The sequence below is a fragment of the Saccostrea echinata genome, unplaced genomic scaffold, assembly GCF_033153115.1.
Source record: "Saccostrea echinata isolate AGI-Se365-2 ecotype Australia unplaced genomic scaffold, CSIRO_AGI_Sech_v1 ptg000001l, whole genome shotgun sequence".
Taxonomy (NCBI): domain Eukaryota; kingdom Metazoa; phylum Mollusca; class Bivalvia; order Ostreida; family Ostreidae; genus Saccostrea; species Saccostrea echinata.
Genome location: NW_026889750.1, coordinates 3,764,474 through 3,781,183, shown reverse-complemented (window position 1 = coordinate 3,781,183; position 16,710 = coordinate 3,764,474). Strand labels below are relative to the sequence as shown.

Sequence of the window (16,710 nt, the reverse complement as noted above, 5' to 3'; positions counted from 1 at the left end):
AAGAAGAAGCATTGAAGTTGTGCACATCGGTTTTTGTTTTTTGATTTTTGCATTAAAAATGGCGCTAGAGAGGGGTCAAAAGTTAGAACGCGGAAAAGAGCCAAAATTTTGACATATTTTCCTTTATATCTTTAAAACTAAAAATATTTTGTTAAAACATGTAGAATAAAAGTTGTGCATAATAGCAGGAGCTTTCATTTGATGTCATTTAAAAGGGGCTGGCCCCTAAAATTAGGGATCTAGAGCCCTTGAAAGTTTTCGCTTTATAACTCAAAAACGGTGAATATTTCGATATGGCTTTTGGAATTAAAGTTGTTCTTTAACACCTTATTGATCTAATACAAATGTTGTTTTGTTCGAGTATTGCGTAATATGTCGTAATATGTAGGTAAAAAGCAGGTCCCGTAAACAGGTAAGCATTTTCATTCGGTAAGTAAATCAGAACTCTTCATGAAATGTGTATAACTTAAACAAACTTGCAATGAATTATATACCCTACTGTATTTAATGCTAATTTTCGCCTAAATAAGGTTGTAAACGTGTTCTGTGGTTCACTCATAAATTATTTTTTTTACAACTTTCTTTTCTTTTTTAATTTAGATTTAAAGGGAACACGTCTTCAAATAAAGGAAGGAATTAAATGTATCTATAACTATATAAGTATTATTAATCTTTAAGCATCGAATAATTAATGATCATTAACTGTATGCATTTTACCAGTTTACGTTCTCCATGTTCACCTCGATGTTTATAAGTTATGTAACACAAACCCGCGATCCCACCATGCCGAGGTCACCAGTGTACCAGCCACCTGCGGTCATAAGCCATGTAAACAAAACAAACATATGAGAAGACAAATCCATTGTGTAAAAACAACGATTAATGAAACATTATGTGTTTTTTTTATTTATATCGAATCTTTAAGTTAACTTAATCTCATCTTTGATCCAAACACTAGTGCATAAAATCATTACGAATACCGACCTGGTCACTGTCGACACAACAATATGATTAAAAAAAAACAATTTATTTCTCTATCCCTTGTTATTGTATTCCATTTCAATTGTAATTGAAAAGGTGCTACGGCAAATAATTGCAATTAGTAAAGGAAGTATTAAGTATTAATTCTTGTGTAAAGTATAATTTTTACTATCAGTCTCTTGTTTCTTCATTTAATTTTTCATTTAATATTAAATAAACTATATACATAAAATAATACTTTTAAACATACAATAATTCACGCCTTCTTACAGCAGACAGTTTAAATTCCGCTCTGTCTCTGTGTTTAACTTTAAAATTTGTAACCCACTCGTCATTCACACGTGGCCGCAGAGATTAGCGAGCCGCGGTCATATCGGTGTTAAAATGCAATGTGTACTCATAGCGATTAATGGAAAATTGTGTTTGAAATCATTTTGAATCTTAAATTTTATTTCACTCTATCTCTCGCTTATTTTTATCATTATCTTATCCGCCTGTGCATTTATTCATTTTAAGTTTTGTGCATTTTAAATGCCGACTTAACCACTATAGGTTTGCAACAATTTATTTTTCTGTCTCATGTTTTAAACTGCATGTACTCGTACACATGCATAATAATTGTAAGTGGAGGGAAAATCGAAAATTAAATTAATCACTTCTGAGTTTGCATTATTTGCTACCAAACTTATAATTGTATTGTAGAGAATGATATACTTCTGCATTTCTTTTATTTCGTCGAATAAACAGAATATCCCAATTCACGATTTTAAGGATACATGCTTGTAAGTACATGCAGTTTTACATGGAAGAGCGCCCAAACTAAATACATCCTGAACTTTCAGAATACACATGCTTGTGTACAAAGCAAACGGGTAATTCACAGATAAGGAAAAAACAGATAAAAAACATGTCTCCATAAATTAAATACACAATCGCAATGATGTGTTCTATTGATCAGCATACGGTTTTTTATCCTTCGTTCATGCATTTCAACTATAAGGAATAAAGATCCGATTCGGTAAAATTATAGCAAACGAGGTTGAAAATTGTCGGACTTTTTATCCAGATTAAAAAAAAAAATGTGTTAGTCCTTTGAATGGCAATATATCCGAATAATAATTAAACAGCCTATCAAATATATCACGGCGTCCATATAAGGATGAAACTTTGTTTGGTAAATAAAGTGGTTATTACAAATATGTAACTATTCTTAAACATCTAAATTATTATTTAATTTTTCTAACAAATACTAGTTTGGTTCTAAGAAAGCCACGCAGTTGTATACAAATATTCCAAAATAATCTTTCATGTTTAATGGACTGACAGGTGATCAAATTTCTTCTCATCACGATACGTCCCCCCCCCCCTTTTAAAGAATACATTGTTTTTCTTTAGAGCCGAAAATGTCAATTGGTTGGTTTGCTCAGGTACGTATACATATAGGTGAGGGCTGGTGTTGAATTCCGAGAGAAATCCACAACCTATTTTAATGTAAACCAATAATCATACGCGACATTTGTTATTCGCGAATCGTCAAATGAATGAAAAACAAGGTCTGCAACAATTAATATCCGTGACTAAGCTTTCCTATTTTATAAACTTTTTAAGGTCTTTTATTTCTAAAAATGTAACGATTTAATGTGTTCATTAGAGTGGTCAATTGAGCGTCGAAGTGTGTACTAATAGTTTCTTTGGGTGGGGGGAGGTACCATTTTCGGTGCATTTGATTTCCGGAATTTTGCATTGCACTTCCGACAATTAATAAATTTCACTTCTAACATTTATTATTTACATTCCGGATTTTTTTACTATATTTCCAGCAATTTAATGTTAACAAAATAGATGGAATTAAAATTTTAATAGGATATAAATGGTGAATGGCTGAAATTTTATACATTTTATAATGTACATGGTACTTACGGCCTTTGAGCAGTAAGGGATGGAATACGGAGAAAATGATCAGCATTCCACGGTGAAATGTTAAGGAAAAATGTACTTTTTCTTGGTGGAAAAGAGTGAAAGAGAATAATCTAAATGTGGAGACTACACTCTCTTTATTTGATACATATGTAGGTTCTGTTCTTCATTATGGATGTGAGACGTGGAGATTTCATGAAGCCCCACATGTTGAGCAAGTACATATTAAATTTTGGAGGAAAATTATGTCGCTTCGAAAATCTACAAATAACTTAATGGTTTATTTCGAATTTGGTAGATGCCTAATGTATGTTCAAAGAAAACTTCGAATTCTGAAATATTGGTGTAATTTGCTCAATACAAATAATTGCATTCTGCAGACATGTTATAAACAATTGTTATGTGAGTATGAAGAACAACAGGAAAATTGTACAAACTGGTTAAGTGCAGTTAGAAAGCGTTTTTTAAACGCTATTTGGTTTGAGTGATAAAATCCTTTAAAAAGAATATTAATGACTACCCTAACTCATCTGGAAAATCTGCAGCAAAATTTAAATTCTAATGAATCGATTTCGACTTCTTTATCAAAATGTTCCCGAACTTTTCCGTAGACCTCTGGCTTTTCCCTTAATTCTGTAAAACTCGGAACACGAGAGTTACCCGCTAGGTGTAGTTTCTGCATCACTTCCGTATAATTTCTACTTTGACATTTCCAAATCTTACATTTTTTTTTACGTTTGACGATAAATACTCGGATTATTGTGGAATGCATAGGCAATTAAATAGCACGATTAAAGACAAAAAATATCTACCGAAACAAGATGTAATAACATATTTTGGTGACATGTGGTAGGCATATGATATTTTAGGCCCGATATCCAAGAGGGGTCCAGTGTTAACAAATGGAAGTAACTTACCTTCTCTATTTCATAATACCGCGGGTATGATTTTTTAATAAAACGTTAATTCTACGTTTTTTGTTTTTTTTTTAATTTTTCATATGGAATACATTGTAAATGTGTACTAGAAAATTAATTTATGGAAAAAGACGAATAAAAATATTCTTGGACCCAGGGTGTATATGGGGGGGGGGGTCCTGTCCACAAGCACCTGTGCAGCATTCAAGCTTAAAAGACCATTCAAACAATACAAATCAGGAGCAGTGCAAACCTTTTGAAATCAGAGGTAGAATCAAGTGCCATGGATCTGTCATATGTTGTAAATTTTGAACTTACCGGTTGTCAGTAAATACAAAATTTACATGTCATGTTGTAAATTTTGTATTTACTGCCACCCGGTAAATTCAAAATTTATAGCATGAGAGATCCTTTTCATGCTAGCACTTACCTCGACACGAGACCTTATACGGTCTCATCCAAAGGACCGAGCTCCACGTTTTACTACTTATCCAAACTGGACATAAAACATTCTTAATGAATTTTTAAATCATTGTGTTGAACCTAACAAATTATTCCGACTCGCTGTATGGTCTGAAAAAAAAACATAGCTGAACTTATCCATTCAGAAACCCACAGATTGGGATTGCTCTTAACCAGTGTGTGTTATGGCCTTGATGCAAGGTCATTTGGTCGAGTCAAGGTCACTGACAGAGAAACTGTAATTTTGATACCGTATTTGTAGTGAAACATTGCTGGTATCATGCAGAGTGTGACATGGCCTTGTCTCAAGTTTAAGGTCACTAAGGATAAGATGTTTTGTCTGTATGTATGGACTAAAAGAACATGCGCCACTGTGAAATTTTCAAGTCGGTAACACACAGATTGGGTGCTACGACGAGAGTGTGTCATGGCTTGACGCAAGGTCATTTGGAATGTTCAAGGTCATGTACATTCCTTTACAGTTTTTCCTAGCGAAATATTGTAAGTTGCTTCCCCTTACATGATTGCTTACATGTACATGTATAACTTTAGAATGTGGCATGACATTGACTCAAGGTCACTTCTTCCTTCCACAGCTCCAACGGAAGACCTATTCGTTGCTTTGCAACGAGCTCACTCTAGTTTTTTCTTTCTTTTTATTTCACTATTATTTATGTACGTACACATCGTTCTCCTGTAAATTATCCACTTCTGTACTCTCTCTCTCTCTGACAGTATTATATTGTATATACTGATAAGCTGTAAAGCTTAAAGTAGCAATAAAGTAGCTTGATAGTCTCAAAGGAAAATGATATTCATGGAATTTGGCAAATTTTCAAAGTTTCTAAGTTTATTTGAAAAATTGCCAAATTCCATGTATTTCACCAATATGTAATTATTACTTCTATTCGTAAGCAGATCTGTGATTTATTTGTAATATGCTAGAAAAAAAAAGAAAAAGGAAATATTATACCATCCCAAATTTGTAACTCTAAGCAAAGCTACATGTAAGGTTGACAGAAGAAGCATGTAGAAGATCTCATAAAGAAGCTCGATTAGTACCCATCACAATTTCAACAGATTGTTGCAACATCTGGTCTTCGAAGACTACATAGATATTACCAATGAAGAACCTCAGCAACTTTTTAAAATATTACTTCAGAGTACTTGTGTGTTATATAGATGTTTAGAATTCTTTGAAAATCATCTTTGGAAGAAAGTAGGAACACGATTGGCATATTTTAAAATATGCAGGTATTCCTTTGTACTGTAGATTCAAGGTTACAGTTTGTAAAGTTTACATCAAACCTTAATATGCTGTATTTTGAAATGGTTGACATTTTTTTTTTAACTTCACAATTTAACCTTATAATGACCACATTAATTAAATTTTTAATCTAAAAGTACGTATCCATTTTTGGAAAAGAATGGTGAACCAGGTTAGCATTGTGACCCTTGGTCATCTTGTTTTATTTTAAACTTCATATTTTTGGAAATGTATTGTCCCTGGCGAATGTATAAAATATCGTTACAAAGTGTAGAATGGACAGGTACTGATTTGCAAAGATAGGATGTAAGTTTTGCAAAGGTATCATATGAAAACAAAAAATCATCACTTTGTGGTACACGTTTTTATATATGTATACACTGTATGCCTGTAATGACATATCTCTCTAAAACTTGGCTCTTAGTGAAAACAGTACTCAAATGTTTATAACAAGGATATATAAGAAGGTATATTTGCCACATTTTAAACATTTAACAATAATAAGTTAATTACGTTAAAATACTTTTATTTGTACTTGGTTCTGCTTGCACTTATTATTTGGTGCAAAATGGCAAATACAATGTATTCCATTGGAGGAAGCTATATATCAATATACAATTTTCTTAAAATCGATGTGCAAATGTTCTTAGTAAAATGGATTAATTATAAACAAGTATAACTTGTTTTAGAAGTTGGCATCTATTTTTGTTTTTAAGTAGTCCAGGTATCGTATTGGTGGATATTTATTTGATCCGTCGATGCATGTAATGGTGATATCGTCATCAGGAGTAACAAAAACTGCAATGGATTGTCTCGGTCTTTCCCTAGCTTTGTCTTTCTGTGGTACAACGACTCTATGTTTCTGTGAGAATGAAATTTAAAAAAAATTAAGCATGGGAAATTTAGATTTATACAGCCAACAGTGAGTTTAATTCATATGAAAAGTTTCATGTGAAAGAATTTTGCTAATTCTTATTGTTTGCTTTTTTTCTATTCACGCAACTCATGGGGGATCATTTGCTTGTCCCTGAAGAACTAATCTGGGCGATCTATGGGATAATGGTACGAGCAAAAGCTTTTATGGAATGTAAAAAGCTACAAAAAAGTTTAGTATCTATATTATACCGTAGCTTTTAGTCTGTCAGCACTCCATCTTTGCATCATATCTCCAACGTTCATAACGATGGTACCCTCAACAGGAGGCACAGGGAGGTATTCATCGCTGGGGCTTTTTGCCTTCAATGATTTGTTGTAGATTCATACTATGAACAATTAGCTGCTCTCTTACAAAAACTTACTATAATTTTACTATAGTTTACTAAAGTATACACAGAAATTTTGATTACTTTGATTTGCCATGAAACTTTAATCAAGAACTTTTTTTTGATATTCAGTCCCTTAATATCTCTTAAATTACACACCATTGGTTTAAATTTTAGAATTGTATATGAATATACAAGTAATATTTCTTTTTTATATTAAAATACTGCATGTAAGACTTGCAAAAATGGAAGTATAACAATTCCAAATTCATTGCAAAAATACCTTGATTTACTTAATTAAAAACTTTGATTTAGAAAAGTAAAAAAAACAACTTTGATACTATAGTAAACCAAAGTCTACTTTAGTATTTTTGTTAGGGTGAAAGCAAGCAACTTAAAGTGTTAATTTTGAAAATTGGTACGAATATTTTCTAACTTCCAGTCCTGGCATATCGTCTTGAAATAGAAACGTTATGGTGCCATAATCCGAATGTTCTCCACATCTCGCCTGGCCCTCCTTTATCTCTGCAAAAAAAAAAAAAAAAAAAAAAATATATATATATATATATATATATATATATATATATATAAATATATAAAGCACAAAGAAATTCACTTTTATAAGGATACCCACTTCCGCCCCAGCCCGGGGTTGAACTCTCGACCTACGGAATCTGTCTCCTAGCAGTACAGGAACAGCGCGCAAGACCGCTCGGCTATCTAGGCAAGTCTAAAAACTTGCTTTCGATGCCGATGGAATTCTCGCGGCGCTGTCCTACACTACACGTCATTGAGGGTGGAATGGAAGTGAGATACAGTTATTTGGACATTAGTTTTATTAGAGGATCGTTACCAATACACGTTGTAATGAAATTAATTTTTATTTATAAAGCACATTTTACAACAACTCTTAAACTAACATAACTGCCCTAAGTGAAGAAATATTAATATAGAAAGCACAAAGAAATTCACTTTTATAAGGATACCCACTTCCGCCCCAGCCCGGGGTTGAACTCACGACCTACGGAATCTAACGTGTATTGGTAACGATATATATATATATATATATATATATATATATATATATATATATATATATATATATATATATATATATATATATATATATACCTTTTATAGGAGGATAGTAGTTTGATCGAAGCGTTGTGCTATTTCCACCAACACATATCCCTCTGTGAAACTGTCTCAAGTATTCTCGGTCCTGTGTGATGAAATAAGAAGAAAAAAAAGATTTGTTCTTATATGTCAGAATGAAAGCTTGTTTTCATAAATAGATTTCTCAGTGTTGTGAGTTTTATTAACCATGCTCTTACATACTTTGTCTAATCCTATGGAAAGGAGATCCAACATTCGTAATGCTAATTTTGTACAAGTAATGTAGATTTCCTTGAATGTTGACATTATTTCTGGTGGCATGTTTTGGGGCAATGTCTGAATAAAACAAGAGTGAGAATTTATTATTCTTTTGTGTTATTGCAGCATTTTAAGCTTGTGTGTTGGCCATAATTTTCCACAAATTTGTAAACGAGTTTCAATCCTTTTTTGGAAAGAGAGTAAACGACCCTGCATGTTCTAAGTGTAAATCATTCAAAAATACGGTCATTATTTCCTTTTGATTTAAATGACCTGTAAAAGTTTCAATAAAATAGGAATATTTCTCCAATTCAAAGCCAAATGATCCTTAAACTCTCAAGGATATGTACATGATGTAGATCCAATGATTTAATATCATTTTATTCAACCTCAATTTCACCAATCAAAGGAATTTTTTATAAAATAAAAATTTCGATCCATGGAAATACTTCCACAAGGATTGAAGCTATTTTACTTATTACTGATCATGCATCCACAAAAAATATTTAAATAAATCAGCAGTTGTATCACATGAAGCATGAACAGATCCAAATTTTCACTATCACGGTGAGCTGGATGTTGCTATAGCAGCTAAAAAAAATTCTGTTTAAATTTTAAAAAAAGCTTATATGTAAAACAAATCGAGCTCCACGTATTTCCATCCATTAAAATGGGTCGTGAGGAACAAAGCTCAAGCTTATATACAAATAAATATAGATTCAATTAAAACCAAGACAGGCAAACTGAACAGAAGTTTGCTCAGCTGTTGTACATGTGAATTCTACAAAGACGGAATAAAATATTGATGGCTTTTGGCCGAACCACATACAGGTTTGTTCCGACAACCTTCTGTTCAGGACATATAAGCAGAATCTCAACTTACACCATCCTTGGATACTAGCATAGTATAGCCCTCTCTAGCATCAGAAACTGGCCTGTCGTGATTAACTCTGTAGAGAAAAATAGAAATAAAAGTTTATGAACGAAGGAAAACGACAGACAGGAATGGGAAGTAAAAGCTTTTCTGAATGACTTTGGAGACGTAAAAAGATGAATGACAACTCAAAACACTTGATCAATTTTTCTAAAATATGAATTAGCAAAGAAGGAAATAGAAACAAGAGGCTCATGGGCCACATCACTCACCTGAGCACTTTGGCTAACAAAAAGAAGAAATCAGTTCAGTATTGAAAGTTTAAATATTAAAGGGGGGGGGGGGGTATTTAAACAAACTTGACTCTACACTACCTGAGGATGCTTCCATATCAATATGACTAATCATGGCTTAAGTAGACTTTTCAAGAATTTTTTCAAGACGTTTGATCCTCTGTTGTTGCCTTGGTTGGCCTACCCCTGGGCATATGATTTGAACACACTAGAAAATGAATATGACTAATCATGATTTTGCTGTTCTTGAGAAGAAGAAAATTTTGATCACTCGTTGTGGCCCAACCCAAACCCCGAAGTCATGATTTGAACAAACTTGAATCTACACTACCTTAGGATGCTTCCATATAAATATCACCACTCATGGCTTTGCTGTTTTTGAGAAGAAGATTTTTAAAGATTTTTCTTATGTATTCCTATGTAAAACTGATTGCCTATTACGACCCCACCCTACCCCCGGGGTCATGATTTGAACAAATTTGAATTTACACTACCTGAGGATGCTTCCATATAAATATGACTCATCATGGCTTTGCTGTTCTTGAGAAGATTTTAAAGATTTTTCCTAAATATTCCTATGTAAATCTTTGATCACCCATTGTGGCCCCACCCTACCCCCGGGGGTCATGATTTGAATAAACTGGAATCTACACTACATGAGGATGATTCCTCTTAAGTTTCATATTTTCTAACCCAGTAGTTCTTGAGAAGAAGATTTTTAAAAGATGCAATTAATTTTTCACTAATTCATAATAATACCCCTTTGAAGAAGGCGTGGCCCTTCATTTGAACAAATTTGAATTCCCTTTACCCAAGGATACTTTGTGGCAAGTTTGGTTGAAATTGGTCCAGTGTTTCTTGAGAAGAAGTCGAAAATGTGAAAAGTTTACAAACAGACGGACAGATAGCTAAACAGACGGACGCCGGACAAAATGTGATCAGAAAAAGTCACTTGCGCCTTCGGCTCAGGTGAGCTAAAAAAAGGTTGAGTAAATTAATAACTCTAAATAGTAAGAATTCCATTGATCTTTGATCTTTATTTATTATTATTTAATGAACGAACCACGCTATTTGAATTTTTTATTCTCTTACAATTACCGTATTTGATGGCAAAATATATTACTTTTTAATGAAACTAAAATGAAAATCATCAAAATAGTATGAATACTTCTCTGCCTCAAATGATATATAGCCGTGGAGTTCTCCACAAGGAATTGCATATTTTTGTTTCAATTCTTCTGGCTGGTCAAAAAACATTTTCGACGTTGAAAACACGTCATTGATCTACAGAAATACATAGTTATATAAGCAAACTAACAGTGGAAGGTTACAAATATTTATGTAAAAGTCGGTTCATTTCACTTTTTTATTCTCTAGATATTTTCTATATGATTTGTTCATCAATAACTTACCAATTGCTGGGGTTTAAAACATATATCTAAAATGTCAATTTTTTTTTTATTATCTCGACTATAAATTCTAAATTTCCATACATGGAATTTATCTCAAATATATTTTCTCTATTTAATTGAAATTTAATGTCTACTCTATTTTGCATCAACAATCACATGGTTTTGCACGTTAAACTCGTTTTAAAAAATGCTTTAAGAAAATGGTTATTGTATATGACTTTAATGCATGAAGGTATAAAATGTTACTATACATGTGAACTGAAGCTTCCCAACTGTTGTTTAACAATCACTAACCAATTGTTGAGGTATTCCATGATTTTTCAAATAGACAAAGCCAACATCTTGAAAAGCATGACATATCTCATCGGCTAGTTTACGTAATGTACAGGTGTCCACTTGCTCCTCTGTGACTGACAATGTATATGGTGCCAAATCAACCACTGGAATCATGTTTTGCATTTGTCAGTTATCTATCTGCAGACTAAAAGTTAAAATGAAAAACAATTAACAAAAATTGTTCTATTATAAAATTCTATACGGGATATAAGAAGCAATTTTTTATGCCCCCGTATCGAAGATTCGGGGGTATATAGTTTTTGTCCTGTCCGTCCGTCTGTCTGTCTGTTTGTCCGCAAAAACTTTAACCTTGCCCATAACTTTTGATTGGCTAGATCTATGGCTTCTCATATTTCACATGTGTATTTCTTGTGACAAGACCTTTCTTTGGGTACCACCATATTTGACCTTGGAGTTTGACCCAGTTTTGCAAAATTTTACCGAACTTTATCCTTGGCCATAACTTTTGAACAACTAGTGCTAGGGCTTTCATACTTCACATGTGTATTTCTTGTGAGAAGGCCTTCCTTTGGATACCAACAACTTTGACCTTTTGACCTTGTCCTAGGAGTTTGACTTACTTTTGAAAAAACTTTAACCTTGACCATAACTTTTAAACGGTTGGTGCTAGGGCTTTCATACTTCACATGTGTATTCCATGTGAGAAGGCCTTCCTTTAGATACCAACAACTTTGACCCTCTGACCTTGACCTTGGAGTTTGACCTACTTTTGGAAAACTTTAACCTTGGCCATAACTTTTGAACGGTAGGTGCTTGGGCTTTCATATTTCACATATCTAATCTTTGTGACAAGGCCTTTCTCTGGATACCAACAACTTTGACCTTTTGACCTTGACCTTGGAGTTTGACCTACTTTTGGAAAACTTTATCCTTGGCCATAACTTTTGAACGGTTGGTGTTAGGGCTTTCATACTTCACATATGTAATTCTTGTGACAAGGCCTTTCTTTGGATTCCAACAACTTTGACCCTTTGACCTTGACCTTTGACATACTTTTGGAAAACTTTAACCCTGGTCATAACTTTTGAACGATTGGAGTTTCGGCTTTCATATTTCAGATGTGTATTTCTTGAGAAAAGGCCTTTCAATGGACGCCATTAATTTTGACCATTTGACCTTGATGTTTGACATACCTTTGAAAAAAGTTAAACCTTTTCCATAACTATTCAATGGTTGTTGCTAGGGCTTTCATATTTCACAGGTTTATTCCTCGAGACAAGACCTTACTTTGGGTACCAACATATTTGATTTGCATTTGAGAAAGTTTAACCTTTGCTATAAGATGCCATACGGGGGCATCAGTGTATCACAAACACATCTTGTTATTACTCAATTTTTCAAAAAAAAACTTTTTTAGAAAACGATGGGAGAAGAATATTTTATGTTCTGGATGGTTGTATATGGAAAAAAAAATATAAAAACAAGATTATTAAATATGAGAAAATCAGAATTTAATCATAAATTATTACATGTCATGGTATTTTGAACAACAATGTTACTATGAGCAAGCAAAGCAAAGATATTCCTCCTTTTTATGAAAATTGTGAAATTGAAGATGATACAAAACATGTCCAGTTTGATTGTAAAATTATAAAACCTATATTGGAAAAAGTTAGTCTTTTTCAAAAATTTGATATAACTTGGAAATTAATTGTAGTTCAATTTCATAATGAAAGTAGTGCGTTTCAAGAATTTGTGAGCCTTTATTAGCTCCACTATGTATAAGATGTCGAAATACTAGATATATGGACGACGTATTATCAATTAACAATAGAAACTTCCATTCATAAGTCGACTCGATATGTCCAAGTGAACTTGAAATAAAAGATACCACAGAGTCTCACCCATCTGTTTCATATTTGGATATTTTTACTAGAAAAAGACGTTAATGGTAACCTAACAACAAACTTTATGATAAACGTGATAACTTCAACTTTTCTATTGTCAACTTTCCTTACTTAAGTAGCAATATACCCTTATCACCTGCATATTGCGTTTATGTCTCCCAGTTGATTTAATTCGCTAGAGCATGCTCTAGGTGCGAACAATTTCTAAAACGAGGCAAGCTATTGACAAAGAAGTTGATGAAACAAGAATATCGACAGTTTTGTTTAAAGATATCTCGTTTAAAGTCATCGTTTCGAAATTAGATTAATGAACATGTAAAATGATTGTTATATGACATAGCTGCACCTATAACAAGATGTGTTTGTGAAACACTGATGTCCCCGTATGGCAACTCATAACAAAGGTTAAACTTTTTCAAATGCAAATCAAATATGTTGGTACCCAAAGTACGGTCTTGTCTCGAGGAATATACCTGTGAAATATGAAAACCCTAGCAGCAACCATTGAAAAGATATGGAAAAGATTAGAGTTTTTCAAAAGTAAGTCAAACATCAAGGTCAAGTTCAAATGGTCAAAATTAATGGTGCACAAGGAAAGGCCTTCTCACAAGAAATACACATGTGAAATATGAAAGCCCTAGCACCAACCGTTAGTGATGGCCAAGGTTAAAATCTTTCAAAAGTACGTCAAATTCCAAGGTCAAATGGTCAAAGTTGGTATCCAAAGGAAGGTATTGTCATAAGGATACATATGTGAAGTATAAAAGCCCTAGCACCAACTATTCAAAAATAATGGCCAGGGTTAAAGTTTTTCAGAAATAGGTCAAAGGTCAAAGTGTCAAAGTTGTTGGAATTAGAAGGAAGGTCTTGACACAAGGATTGCATATGTGAAGTATGAAAACCCTAGCACCAACCGTACAAAAGTTATGGCCAAGGTTAAAGTTTTGCAAAAATAGGTCAAACTCCAAGGTCAAGGTCAAAGGGTCAAAGTTGTTGGTATCAGAAGGGAAGGAAGGTCTGAACACAAGGATTACATATGTGAAGTATGAAAGCCCTAGCACCAACCGTACAAAAGTGATGGCCAAGGTTAAAATCTTGCAAAAGTAGGTCAAACTCCAAGGTCAAGGTCAATGGGTCAAAGTTGTTGGTATCCAAAAGAAGGCCTTGTCACAAGGATTACATATGTGAAGTACGAAAGCCCTAGCACCAACTAATCAAAAGTTATGGCCAAGATTAAAGTTTTTCAAAAGTAGGTCAAACTCCAAGGTCAAGGTCAACGGGTCAAAGTTGTTGGTATCCAAAGGAAGGTCTTGTCACAAGGTATACACAAGTGAAGTTTGAAAGCCCTAGCACCAATTATTCAAAAGTTATGGCCAAGGTTAAATTCTGAAAAAAAAATAGCAAAAGTGGATCAAAGGTCAAAAGGTCATATTTTATGGTACCCAAAGAGAGGTCTTGTAACAAGGAATACACATGTGAAATACCAAAGCCATAGCTCTAATCAATCAAAAGTTATGGGCAAGGTTAAAATTTTTGCGGACAAACAGACAGACAGACAGCTAGACAGACAGACAGACGGACGGAGAGGGCAAAAAATATGTGCCCCCGAATCTTCGATAACGGGGGCATAACAATATAACACTCTTCCCAAATGATATCCGAATTGAATAAGTATATCTATATATAGAAACGGGTGATTTCCTTTTAAAGAAAGAGGGCGTATAAGACGAGGACATTCCCCCACTCTGGGACAATATATTTCTCAATTTTCAAACATCACGGAAAAAATATATTTTCTAAAACGATGTTTTTCAGTAATGTCATCTTCAACACATTTGATTCAATTATTTTATTAAATGACTTTTTGATTGATCATTTGTTTTTAAAGTTGAAAGTAAAGCATATTTCGTGGAAAATGGATTTATTAGAGCCATAAAAATGATTTTTGAAAAAGATGGGTCAAGTCTCATTCTTCATTCTTTAAATGACGGAAAAGTAAATGTAAAATCTATTTCATGATTTAAAAAAAATGGAGTCTGAACCCATTCTATATGAAAATCGAACAAACATTTCTGAAAAAATTACGCTTCAACAAACTCGTTAATTTAAATCACACTGACACACAACAAGACAACCAGACTTCGTAGTGCATGGCTAACGCGTTTAATCTTACACCTAACCGTGAGCTTTTTGACAGAGTTCGAATTCTGTGTGAAGCTTTTTTTTTCTCTTTTGAATACATTGTATCTTAAAACATTAGTGAAAAATAAATTATTTGTCAATAATTTATTCAACAAAATATAGGAAGCAAATGTGTAAAAGATTATATTGACAATATAATTTTGGAACTTTTCATGAACTTTTAGAATTAAAAGAAAATTCTTTTCAACGAGCAGGGGATCGTCTGCGCTTTGCACACCTTCATTCTTCTTGAGTCGGTCGTGTCGCCGGCAAGGTAGGTACATGTATGGCTTTTTATCACAAACACAAATTTATAAAACATGATATGCGCAAGCATTATTTCCTATGTAAATAAACTTATCACAAACAGCACACTGAAAACGTTTACCAAAAAAGAAAAAAAAGTCCCCTCCTCCCAAATTGCATATAAGAAGTAGACAGTTATTTTGAGTAGCGTAGAGGTTCTTCAGGTACCACCTCCGCTATAAAAGAATGTTACGTGAGGAAGTTATTATCGTAAATATTATATACCATTAAAAATGGTGCATATACAACAGTGAACTGACTCGATTACTTGTCGAAATGGGCGTTTGGAGATAATGCATAATTTAAAAAAAAGTTACATGAATTACAATCTACAAATCAGCTTTGCATGTGTACATTTTAGGAATTGAGGTGTTGGAATGCTTTCCATAGGATAACCTATTGAAGACCAACGAACAAAAGAAGCACCGAAACACAATACATTTAAGGAAGCTCTAAACACAGCACACCAAAGAGTTCTACTTGTAAGGTAGTTTTATGCAGTTAGAGTGATCTGCCCTTAGGAGAAAAATAGAAGAAATGGTTATTTACAGTTAATTACACAATTTATTATAGATTAAAATATTCTGAGCATTACATTTGACTAAGAATAAGTAATTGAATTTATTATTTTCAGTATTTTTCCCAATGTAAGTGAACAACAGTGATTTCTGTTCATGAATAGACCATTGTCTTTGAACATTTTTCCTGGGGAAATAAGGCAGGTACTCTATGTTGCAAATGAACTAAATAATCTCAATATGCACACCTTTACGTGATATATTTTTCTCCAAGTCCAAAAAGCACTTTTTGTTAGTGTTTAGAGCTTCCTTAAACTAGACTAATCCCTTTACATCTCATAGAAATCATGTCGTGCATGATTACAATGTAACCAAATTAAAAAGCCTGTAACGATATTAATTCTTACCTTCTGTCTATTTGGGGACCAAAGTTCACCAAACACACTTTCTGCACTTGTGAACAGAATTTATATCTGTGTTACATGTACGTCAGACTAGTACGAAAGCCGGATGGGCTCATTTTTGACAAGATAAAAAAGATATTTATCTCGTTATGGACCTGTCAAAAGGATGATGTGCCATACGGCCCCCGGTAAATTGACAAAAAATAAAATATCTAAATTTTACTCTAATTTTTGCATCCACTTAATCACTGATATGTGAACCGTCATGGAATACTACTTTTAATGAAAATTGAAACATAATTTGGAAGATATTTATCTTTATTTTGAGTAGGAGTACC

General features: G+C 33.3%; 1 protein-coding gene across 1 annotated transcript; it reads right to left on the bottom strand.

The window, feature by feature from the left end:
* Positions 1-6,077: 6,077 nt before the first annotated feature.
* LOC133179710 (uncharacterized) lies at positions 6,078-16,434 on the bottom strand. The gene is made up of 9 exons (XM_061314434.1): positions 16,376-16,434; positions 11,054-11,240; positions 10,516-10,631; positions 9,064-9,130; positions 8,145-8,258; positions 7,938-8,028; positions 7,243-7,331; positions 6,670-6,780; positions 6,078-6,406 (listed from the first exon to the last, which is right to left on the bottom strand). The coding sequence occupies exons 2-9, from the start codon at positions 11,216-11,218 to the stop codon at positions 6,230-6,232; spliced, it is 930 nt and encodes a 309-aa protein (XP_061170418.1). The 5' UTR covers positions 11,219-11,240; positions 16,376-16,434; the 3' UTR covers positions 6,078-6,229.
* Positions 16,435-16,710: the final 276 nt, after the last annotated feature.

Coding starts and splice junctions, on each gene's coding strand:
- LOC133179710 (XM_061314434.1), bottom strand. CDS start 11,218: ATGCAAAACATGATTCCAGTGGTTGATTTGGCACCATATACATTGTCA. Junction 9,131..10,515: donor ATATCATTTGAGGCAGAGAA/GTATTCATACTA, acceptor TTTTCTCTACAG/AGTTAATCACGACAGGCCAG. Junction 8,259..9,063: donor TGCTAGTATCCAAGGATGGT/GTAAGTTGAGAT, acceptor TGTTTTATTCAG/ACATTGCCCCAAAACATGCC.